The sequence below is a fragment of the Penaeus monodon genome, chromosome 13 (assembly GCF_015228065.2).
Source record: "Penaeus monodon isolate SGIC_2016 chromosome 13, NSTDA_Pmon_1, whole genome shotgun sequence".
NCBI classification, from domain to species: domain Eukaryota; kingdom Metazoa; phylum Arthropoda; class Malacostraca; order Decapoda; family Penaeidae; genus Penaeus; species Penaeus monodon.
The window spans coordinates 28498292-28509413 of record NC_051398.1 but is presented as its reverse complement, the minus strand read 5'-3'; the positions used below and the strand labels follow the sequence as shown (position 1 = coordinate 28509413).

At 43.6% G+C, this 11122-nt stretch overlaps 1 protein-coding gene across 1 annotated transcript in view; it reads right to left on the bottom strand.

The window, feature by feature from the left end:
• Nucleotides 1-218: 218 nt before the first annotated feature.
• The window catches only part of LOC119579914 (solute carrier family 49 member 4-like), a 48802-nt gene continuing 37898 nt past the window's right edge, over nucleotides 219-11122 (bottom strand). The window contains exon 8 of the mRNA XM_037927760.1: nucleotides 219-752. Within this exon, the coding sequence (XP_037783688.1) occupies nucleotides 625-752 (128 nt within the window). The 3' untranslated portion in view covers nucleotides 219-624. The remainder of the gene's footprint in view (nucleotides 753-11122) is intronic.

Sequence of the window (11122 nt, the reverse complement as noted above, 5' to 3'; positions counted from 1 at the left end):
ATACTGACTGAAGTTACAAAGTGATACGCCCAAGAAATCCTCGCAGAGCAGGCGGTTCCGTGAGCATATCCTCCATATTCGATTAGTGTTTGATAAATATTAAGAAGTTTCCGCGTCAAGATATTTAGCGCATCGTTGCTTACCGAAAGGGGTTCGACTGCGTCGGTCATTATGAGACTCTCTGGGAAGACGGGGATGGAGAGAGAGAACTGTGAAACTGATGTTGTATGATTTATGCAATGAAATTATAGCGAGGGATGCAATAAATGATGAGGATATTGATACTGATGATCATAGTGAAAGGAAGAATAAGACTGTAATCACAGCGAAACAGTAACAATCAAAATAGGGAAAATAGTAAAATGAAGGTAATAACGACATTAGTAAAGCTAACAAACCATTACAAATATTAATAATAATGATGGAGATGAAACTGATAATAATGATATCAACATTAAAAATGATAGCATCACTAATGAAAATAATGAGAATAATTTATAATCAAGGTGATAACTGAGAAAATAACACATCAAACATAAGCAATTAAAACTCAGATGTTAAGCTCGATATTTTAAATCCAACCGATAAACAATCTAGAGCAATCAACAAAAGTCAAAGTCTTCCTCAGGAGAGCGACCCCAGGCTGCGGCGGCGGTCGATGGAGGACCTGGCGTAGTCCTCCCGCACCAGCAGGAGTGGCAGGGCGCACGCCACGCACGACCCCAGCAGGTAGTAGACCACCCAAGAGTATCCTGGCGGGGTGACAAGAGGGTTGTGTTCAGTCATTTGTTTCAGTCTGATACGTAATTATATGTCTTGTCTCATCATATGTATTATTCCACTTCAAATGGATATTTATCGAGTATAAACAGACACCTAACATGTCTAAAAATTATACAAGTGTTTTGGTAATAAAATACAAACACACGGATAGACATATGAATGCATGAACACGAATGCAGATACACCTGATTATACATATAACATAAAATATACATTGATACTGATACACCAGCTACACGTGCAGACATACACGCTTGTACACATATAAGTATCTGATGGAAATGTTCGCGGCTATCCTAAAATATTGGGAATTAATTTATTTGGCAAGAGTTATATGCATTCAGATAAAAAAAAAATATTTTTTTTTTATATCAAAATTACATCGCTGTAATTGCTTAGCATACTTTCCACTAATGATATTTAGAGTGAATTATATGAAAATAATCTTATAACGAAATTAGCACATAACACTTTTCTTTCTTAATTAAAAGTCATTGCGCACACAGCATCGTTGCTATGTGATGACAGCTGCGATCGAGGTTCTAGCCAGCGATTCTCAGCCCTTTTTTTTTTTTTTTTTTTTTTTTTTTTTTTTTTTTTTTTTTTTTGGCTGCGACCACAAACATGCTCCTGCTTGTGACACCGTAGCCAACTAAAAATAGAAATGCCAGCATTCAATGAATAATAATTTAATACGGAATACTATATATAACAGACTAATCACTAATGCCGATATGTTTTATGTATTTTCTTCAAACATACTTCATTGCTAAGGAATTTCAGATAATTTGATTGCATGTGTGATGAGATATATCTATTCTATACGGATTTGACAGGCAGGCCTAACTGACCTCACATCACAAATGATATGGAATAAAACGTATGTACAATTAACATTCATCACCTCACTACCATTACATTAGCCAGTATTAAGTAGATTAATTTCAGTAATTTCCGAATGAAATCGGCAACTCCGGCGCTGAGAGACAGGATTTTATTTTCATCTACTTCTTTTTTGTTTATTTCACTCTATTTATGATATGAGTGAAAAAATGCCGAGAAAATATTTAATGTTATTCATGCAATATTAGACTTGTTTCTGCAAACTTTAACATCGTTAGAGTGTCAACAAATTTGTTCAGTCAGCTGTACATACGAAAATTATATTGAATTTTTAAAATATTGTTTACCAATATTGGGTATGAAAAACAAGAAGAGAAACACGGCGCCGGTGAAGTTAGGACACCACCATGAAGCCGGTGACGACCCCCTCTGGGCACGGTACGCCAGCTCCACCGCCACCCTCCACAACGGCGTCGCGCCGAAGTTCACTGCCATTCCGCCGATCACGGACGCGTAAACTTGCCCTGGGAGGAGGTGGGGAGCTATTATTACTATTGTCATTACTATTATTATTATTATTATTATTATTATTATTATTATTATTATTATCATTGTGATCCACACCATCATCATTATTATAATCGTTTTATAATCATTATCACTGTTACGGATGGTTAATGGTTAATGGTTAAAAGCAAGAGAAATGTGCTAGACATCTAAGGTCATGTAGCACTATAGTTAATGTTAAGGAAGGGTGGTTGAGTTAGTGATTAGTTGTCTAAGCTGGGCAAAGGAATTGGTGAGTGAAAGGGTTAGGGTCGGGTGTGGTTAAGGAGTTAGATTAGATGAAGGATATGTATGCGTTTGAGAAAGAGGATAGGTTGTTGAAGCAGAAAGTGTGGGATTCTGTAAGGATGTCTGATAGGTTGGGAGGTCGGTGAAGGGAGGATAGGTGTGGGAAAGCAGAGGTACGGATTGTTTCTAAACGTGGGCACGACAATAGGATGTATGGGATTGAAAGGGGATCATTACATAAGGAACATAAGGGTGGATCAGATTGTGACATCAGATAAGAGTGTGTTAGACGGGCGTGGCCAATGCGTAATCAGGCGAGAGCGGCCCTCCCAACGTCTGTTCCGATGAAATGGCGGGACCAGGAGGAGATTGATAGTTTTACAGAATGTAATTTATTAGTGCGGAGGCTTGACCAAAAGATTGCCATCGATTATACAAGAGGCCCTTAAAGTGTGGGTAATAATCCGTGGCTGGGATACGTGAGAAGCGTGGTTGGTATGATGGGGACATAGAGGCATGGCGGGGCTAGTGTATCTGCCTGTTCATTGCCGGGGATTCCAACATGGCTGGGCACCCAGCAAAATTTGATTGTTTTATGGCGTGTGGACAGGTAGAACAACAGTTCGGGATCTTACAAAAGGGGTTGGTGGTGTATATTGACTTTATGAAGTTAATGAGTTACGGGAGTCAGTAAAAATTGTAAAAGAGAAAGGGGAAAGTGAGTATATGTTTTTTTAGAGCAAAAGGAGTGCATACAGTTCTGTAGTAGGACACTGGATTCAGGAGGAAGGGAGTATTTGAAAGTACGATTTTGGGAAGATTCTGCAAAACCAGCACCGGAGGTGGATTTGGAGCGATCATTATATACCGAATACTAGAGGAATGAGTGGAGACATGGTCAAGGAAATGTTGTGAGAAGGACAGTAGGGGGGATATTTGATTTTGTGGTCGGGAAAACAAAAAGGAACAAATATGGGGGGTGAGGTATAAGCCATGGAGGGACGGAATGGACAGAGAACGGGAGGGTTGGAGATGGGGAAAGGGGAATGGGATAGGAGGTAATCCATGCGAGTGGAGAAAGGAGTAGGTAATCGGGGAGATGAAGCTAAGGTAAGAAGTAGGGGTTGTGGATAGTTATTTAGTGGGGGAAAAATTGGTTGAATCGAACATAGCATCGGAGAGAGAGAAGGGCACGACGTTGAGATAGAGAGGTATGCCTGATTCAGTGTACAGGCTCTCAACTGGGGAGGAGCGAAAGGCGCCTAGTGCTAAGCAAAGACCACAGTGATGGATTGTATCAAGATGGGCAAGGAGAGAATTTTGAGGCAAAAGGAGTAGATATGGCATCCATAATAAAGAGTGGAGAGGATCAAAGAAACATAAAGATGAAGGTGATTTTGCGATCTGAGCCCCCATGATATATGGGATAGATTTTTTTAGATTCGAAGACGGCGGAGAGCTTTTTCTTTAATGTGTAGAATATGGTCTCGCCAGTACAGTTTGGGTCAAAAATGACACCTAGGAATTTCCTGAGGAATGGCATTGGATGGAGTGCCATATAAGAAGAGTGGGGGTAGGGGACCTACACGTGAGCGAGAGAAAAAAAGGGAGAAAGATTTAGAGGTAAAAAGGGCGGAAGCCATGGTTTGTGGCCCAGGAAGATACTGATAGATTTGCAGATTGAAAAAATTTGGGGTAGGATTTGGTATTGATGTGTCAGAGGCATAGATGGTTTAAATCATCAACATATAGTGATGACCGGCTCCTGGTGGTAAAACTGAGACAATATCATTAACAGCAAAAGGGAAATAAAGTGGTACTGAGCACACTGCCTTGTGGGACACCTTCGATTTGGGGAAAGAAAGTATGTGGCAGAGGCGATTTTGACCGGGAAGTGCGTTGGGAGAGGAAGGACTTTTAGAAGACCCCTTGTTTCCACGTATGCCTAGAGAGGACAATTGTTGGAGAATGTGGTACCCGCCATGTCGTATCATACCTTTTTCTAGATCAAAAATATAGCTAGTACGGATTCATGGCATGCAAATGCAGATGTAATTTTATGTCTCAAAATGAGCAAGGGGTCAGCTGTGCTTCTGGCACGGCAAAAACCGAATTGGGAAGGAGAGAGAAGATTGTGAGAGTCAAGATACCACAGTAAGCGGAAAAGTTAACCATTCACTCTAATAGTTTGCAAAAGCAGCTAGTTAGTGTGATGGGGCGATAGTCTTGAGGAAGGGTACCCGTTTATTGGGTTTCGGGAAAGGGGAAGGATAAGAGCTTCTCCCAATAGAAGGGAATTTCCTGATGTCCATATGTGGTTGTAAATTTTTAATAGGAAGATAGAGGAAGATGGGAGTTGCCGGAGCTAGGGTAGTGAATCCGTCAGGGCCTTCATGATTTGTTAGGGCACGATTGTAGGGCAGTAATGAGTTCAGGGGAAGAAATGGGCATTATAGGACTCATCAGAGGATGGGGTGAAGGTAATGGGGGTACTTTCCCTCTGGTGGTCTTAATAGAAGAGAAGTGTGGAGAAAGGTGAGAACCACTACTGACCTGGCTGAAATAATCCCCCCAGTTCATTAGCGCTTGGAGAGGATCAGAAATGAGGGTATTCGAATATGGAGGACAGGGCAGGATGGGGGGGATGTTTGCCTGATAGTTTTTGAATTCGGCGCCAAACTTTTTGAGATAGATGTAGAGGATGTAATTGATAAACATAATTTCGCCAGCTATTTGTTTTACTATTCCGGATTGTACGCGAGATAGGCAGATGCTCTTTTAAAGGAGATAAGGGCTGATAGTTGATTTGGAGTACCTCTTTGTAGCGGTAACTGTTCCAGGCTGCACGTTTTTAAGCGGAGTGCTTTAAGTGCAATCAGAATTTTCCCCCCCCTGGAACACTTTGGAGGTATATGGTCTTGAGGTTCGAGGAAAAGCTGTATGTGCAGCTCTTAAACTGCATTTGTGAAATACTGTATCAAATTTTTGAAATGGAGGTAGGAGGTGGAGGGGTATGAATAGCAGAGAGTGAATGAAAGTATGCCAGTCGGCTCTATCAGAGCACCAGCGGGGAGTTAGGGAGTGGTACGTATGAAGTAGGAAAAGGAGAACTGGAAAGTGGTCACTATAGGGAAAGTGGTCTAAGACTGACCAGTGGGAAATCTAAATGAAGAGAAAGGGGGGCATAGAGAGAGGTCAATGCATGAAAAAGATTGCGTGCGTGTATCAAAGTGTGTGGGGCGATCTGAATTTAGAATAGTAAAGGGCGCTGTGGAGAGGAAGCGCTCTAGAATCGGCCTCGGGAGTTTTTTGATGGAAACACCCCATAGAGTGTGGCGGCAGTTAAAGTCACCAACTATGAGGAAAGGTGGGTTTAAGTTGGGAAAATTAGATTTTTAAAAGCAACAAAGTCATGGGGTGGGAAGGGAGAAGTAGACTGAAATCACTGTGATCCAACGATGAAGGAAGTACAGATAACTGTGCAAGGGACATTGGTTTGAAAAGGGGGGTGTATAAGGTGTTTTCTGATTGATAAGTATGGGTGAACATAAAGGGAATGTGGGGAAAAGACAAATGATAATTGGGGATTGTTATTGGAGGATGTGTAAGAAAGGTCTCTTTAAGGCATACAATAGATGGATTATAAGAGGAAAAGGGTATTACGAAGGTCAGGTCTGTGGGAGCGGAAACCGCGAATATTCCAAAGAAGGTGTTATACTTTACTGATTAGATTGTAGTAAAGTGTTGGAGATTTTGAGGGGAAACAGCTAGAGGGTGGGAAAAGGATTTAAGGTCTGAGATGGGGGAGGTGTGGAGTTGGTGTTTCTAAAGGGGGGGTATTAGGAGAAAAGGGGGTCTGAGAAGGAATACTTGTGACATAAGGGATTCAAGTGTGTATCCAGGAGGGAGTGGAAGGGATAAGGGGATGGGGGGAAGGTTAAAGTGGGCGGGGTTTGGGGTCGGGGGGATGCTGTGTTGGGAGGGGGTAGGAGGATTGGGTGTAGGGGGGATATCGTTAGGGGGAGGATGGGTATCAGCAGTTACTTGGTGTGTGGAAGGAGCAGGAGTTGTATTTGGAGGGTTTAGTGTCAATTTTCATTAGGTAATCTTGAATATTTTCAAAGGTTTCTTCTGAGGATTGTTGGTTGGGGAGTTTTGGGGATAAAGGATTTCTTGTGAGGGGGGGGAAGAGAGGACTGGTGTCTCAAGCATAGGGGCAAAGGGAAAGGGGGAGGTGATTGTGTGGTAGGGGAAGAGGGGGTGGAACGTTTGTTCTGTCTGTTAGGTGTTGGGTTTGTAGTGGTGATTGAAATATCTGTAGTAGAGATTGGAGTGTCTGGATTTAGGATGGCAAAAGAGTTTGACTGGGGAAGGTAGGAGGTAGAAGAGGGGGGGTTAGATGTATGGGGGTGGGTTTTTGGAGAATTGTAGAGTGAGCAGTATTATTGGAGTAAGGAGTAAGAGAGAACCACTTCGACGTGCTTCTTGTCTGGCTTCACGTATTGTGAGTCCAAGTTTTGAATCTGAGAGTTGCTACCTCGACTCAATTTGTAGGTGGGACAGCCCCTATAAAATACATTATGGGGGCCGCCACAGTTGGCACATTTGCTTGATTGTGCAGGGCAGTTAGATCGGGGATGGCCAGGTTGGGCACATAGTGGGCATCTGGCTTTTGAACGGCAATGTTTGGCTGGGTGTCCTAGTCGCCAACAGTTTTTGGCACTGACGTGGAGGAGGGTTTGGGATGGACGAACAGGGAGGGATTCTCCTCCTATGTAGACGTTAAAGGGAAGGTCATGTCTACGGAAGTTAATTTGGCTATGTTAGTAGGTTTCTTTCGATGACCTCTGGGGGGAATGAAATAGCATTGCACTGATGTTGCATCATAGCCTGTGGGGAAAAGGGAAGTAGATCTTCTCCACAATCTGACCAAACTTTGTCATAGATTGGGCAATTTGCTGGGGAGATTGAAACTGTTCCGGTGCAGTATTGGGGGGTTGGATTTGGGGTTTTTGCAAGGATGGGGTTACCATATAGGTCTGTTAGTTTTGTTTAAAGCTATAGCTTGGTTTTCGGATGTTACTGTGACAAGACGGAGCGGTCGGGTCGGCTATGGAAAGAGACTTTACCTACTTGTTTTTGGAGACATTGTTGGAAGAGAAGGGTGTTGTCAGAGTAGGGAGCTGTGGGGGGGATCCACGAAAAATCGTCCCTTTGGCTGCGCTGAAGAGGGTAAATTTAAAATTGTTGTAGTGATAGGGTAGTAGAAAGGGGGGCGTGACGAAGATGGAGTAGTGTTGAGGGAGGTAGTGTTATGGAGAGGTGGGCAATAAGGCTGTAAGGGATTAATAGGGAGGATGGGGTGGTTTGATGTTGGGGGTTGTGGGGGTAAGGTGTTGAAGTTGAGCATGCTGGGAGAGTGGAAATGTTCCTTAAGGGTTGATTGTTGGCTACTGTACTAGTAGGCATTGATGAGGGGGTAGTTATTGCAGTGTTTGGAGCCGTGGTCAAAGGAGAGCCTGGGTCAGGGGAAACGGGTGGGTTTACATCGTTGGGGTTATTTTGATAAAGGGGCAAGCCTCATTGCCCCTAATAGTGGGGATAAGTTTTCATTACTGGCCATGGTAAGCCTGGATTATGTTGGGGATAAAAACCAGTCCACCCCCTCAGGGTCCCCTTGAGGGGTAAGGGCTAGAAAAACTAAATCAGGGGAATACCGTGCCCATGGCTCCCTCAGGCCGTTCAGGGCTGGCACAAAGTCAGCCTTTTCATCCTTTCAGCACGGCTCTCACACCTTAGGAGGTGGATAGCAGAGGGTTTGGTGAAGGACGAAACGAAAGGTGGGAAGGAAAATAAAGACCATGCCCAAAATTTGTTTTAGTCGAGGGCTGGTCCCAAGGTTGGGGAATTCCCCATCATTGGGTCCCAGTCTCCGCCTCCTAAGCCCCCCCACGACAGCAACGGGCAAGGGATTGGGGGGGGGCTGTTACGGATACTGTTGTTATTATCCTTATTAGCTTTGTCAGTTATCATAATTCAGGTCTCTGCCCCATTCAGGGACGCTAGATTCTGCACGACAGCCGCTCCCCTCCCGAGCACGGCGCTGTGGGCCGCGGAGGATACCGGTGACTTTCTGGAGATATGCATAAGCAGTTTTACTGGTACGTAGTTTTGTGCAATAGTGCCAACTACGGAGGCTAAATTAATTTTGTTTTAAGATAACTTTGATGATAATGAAAATAACAATTATGGTGATGATGATGAGGAGGAGGAGGAGGATCACCACCACCAACATAATAATAATGACAACGGCAATAATGATAATAATAGAATTAGCATTATTAACATCATGATAAAAATGGTATTGATAAAAATAATAATGATAACAATCACTAGAAAACAACGTTTTTTTCCTGGAATCGGGAACGAGCAAACCCCTAGAGAATGGTGCATGATAAGAAACAGCACCGCGCATTACACTTGGCCGCGGGGATGGTGCCCCACGAAAGCAGGGAAGCCGTAATGCGCCCCGACGGAGGCGAGCATGAGCGCCACACGCAGGGAGGGCGTGGCCGTAGAGCAGGTCGGTGAGGCGGGCGGCGAGGAGGCCCGCGGCGGCCGAGGAGACCACGGCGACGAGCCCTAGCCACGAAGCCTCTTCCTGAAGGAGGAGGCACAGGCTGTACACGCGGCAGGCTGCTTTGGGCCTCGCTGGCTCAGGATCACTGGCGACAGCGAGGGAAACGTCTTTTTTAAATCCAGCTCATCCATTCCAACAGTCTCATATTTAACAGTGACAGAAAATTCTTTCGTAGTTGCTTTTTTTTTTTTTTTTTTTTTTTTTTTTTTTTTTTTTTTTTTTTTTTTTTTTTTTTTTTTTGTCTAAAAGTGAATATTATCATTGTCACCGTAAATGGTATCACTGATAATACCTCATCATTATCAAGGACCACCATTACTATCCGAATCGTCATTACTAAAACGTTTTTGTTAATCCCCTCTATATATAACATCATCATCAGTAATGTTCTCATCGTCAATAATTTCTCTTACAACTCAATTACTTTTTTCCTAAACAAACCACACGATCCCCGTTAGTCTCGCCGTAAAATCTCACTCGCGCACGCCCGGCCGCCCACCTGCTGGATGCCGAGGGAAGAGAGGTAATAGCTGAGGACCGCCTCCCACGGGATGCTGGACAGGCCGTACGACGCGAACACCAGCAGCGCGTCGCGGTTTCTGACGAAGAAGGAGAGCCGCTGGTTTCTCTTTCTCGTGGTAGCGTTTTGTGCTTCTTTCCTGTCTGCCTGTCTGTCTGTCAGACTAGCACTGTGCAGTCAGTCAGTCTGACTGTATTCTAATCAGTCAATCAGACTGTCTGTCAATCAGTTAAGTGTCGTCAGTCAGTCAGACTGTTTTGTCAGTCAGTCCCGTCCCGTATGTATGTCTAATCAGTCAACTGTCGTCATCCGTCAGTCGTCATTTTTCAGTTTGTCTGTCAGCCACTATGACTGTGTCCGTCTCTCTGACAAATTATCAGTCAGACTATCTGTCAGTCAGTCTGACTGTCTATCAGTCAGACTGATCGTCTGTATGTTAGTCAGTCAGTCTGACTGTATGTTTAGTCAGTCAGTTTTGACTGTCTGTCAGTCTGACTGTATTCAGTCCCGTCAGTCTGACTGTATGTCAGTCAGACAGTTTGACTCTCTGTCTCTCAGTCTGACTGTATGTCAGTCTTCAGTCTGACTGTATGTCATTCAGTCTGACTGTCTGTCTGTCAGTCAGTTTTGGGCTCCCGTCATCAGTTTAGTCTGACTCTCTGTCAGTCAGTCTGACTGTCTGTCAGTCAGTCCTGACTCTCTGTCAGTCAGTCAGTCTGACTGTCTGTCTATCAGCCCTGACTGTCTGTCAGTCAGTCCATTTGACTGTCAGTCAGTCAGTTTGACTGTCAGTCAGTCAGTCAGTCAGCCTCCGTCTCTGCCCTCTCTGTCTCACTTTCTAATAATGATAATCATCATAAAAGTATTTTTAATTATTATCAACCCCTAATGCTAACTGTATTACAATGCTTTAACCATAATCTTAATCATAACACATAAATATAGCCATGGTTTTGGTTACAGCAATAGCGATAAAATTGTGATAGTAATACAGGAAAAACCCCAAAATGACTGGAACTGTAACAAGGACTACCATAGTTTAATATTGTCATATATTTGGTGATCATTATCACCAGTTTTAAATTAGTATTATTGACAAGCTTTTATCAATGCAATTATCATAATTTTTTATCACTATTCGTATCATCAATTATATAAATCAGAACATTAAATTTCTATCATTATTTCATTATCATTACGTGGCACTAAATCCACACCAGCGCGAACAAAGGTAAAAAATAGTTCGCCAACTTTTTTCAAACCAAAGCTGTAAACTTAAGTCGCAGTGTCAGCTGGGGGCGTCTTCCCACCAGTGAACGGCAGCAGCGACTACAGCCGCAGGCGAAAGGCAGGTAAACCCCCTGAAATCGCGGCGAGGGCAGCGCGGTACTCCAGGGGGGGGGCGGCGGAAGGTAATGGAGGGGGGGGAGGGGGGGGCGGGAGGGGAAGTAGGCTACCGTCATCACCAGCAGTGCCCGCAGCTATACCTGCCTCTGGAACAAATATATGCATTTTGAAATTATTTTATTTTCTCTTCCATA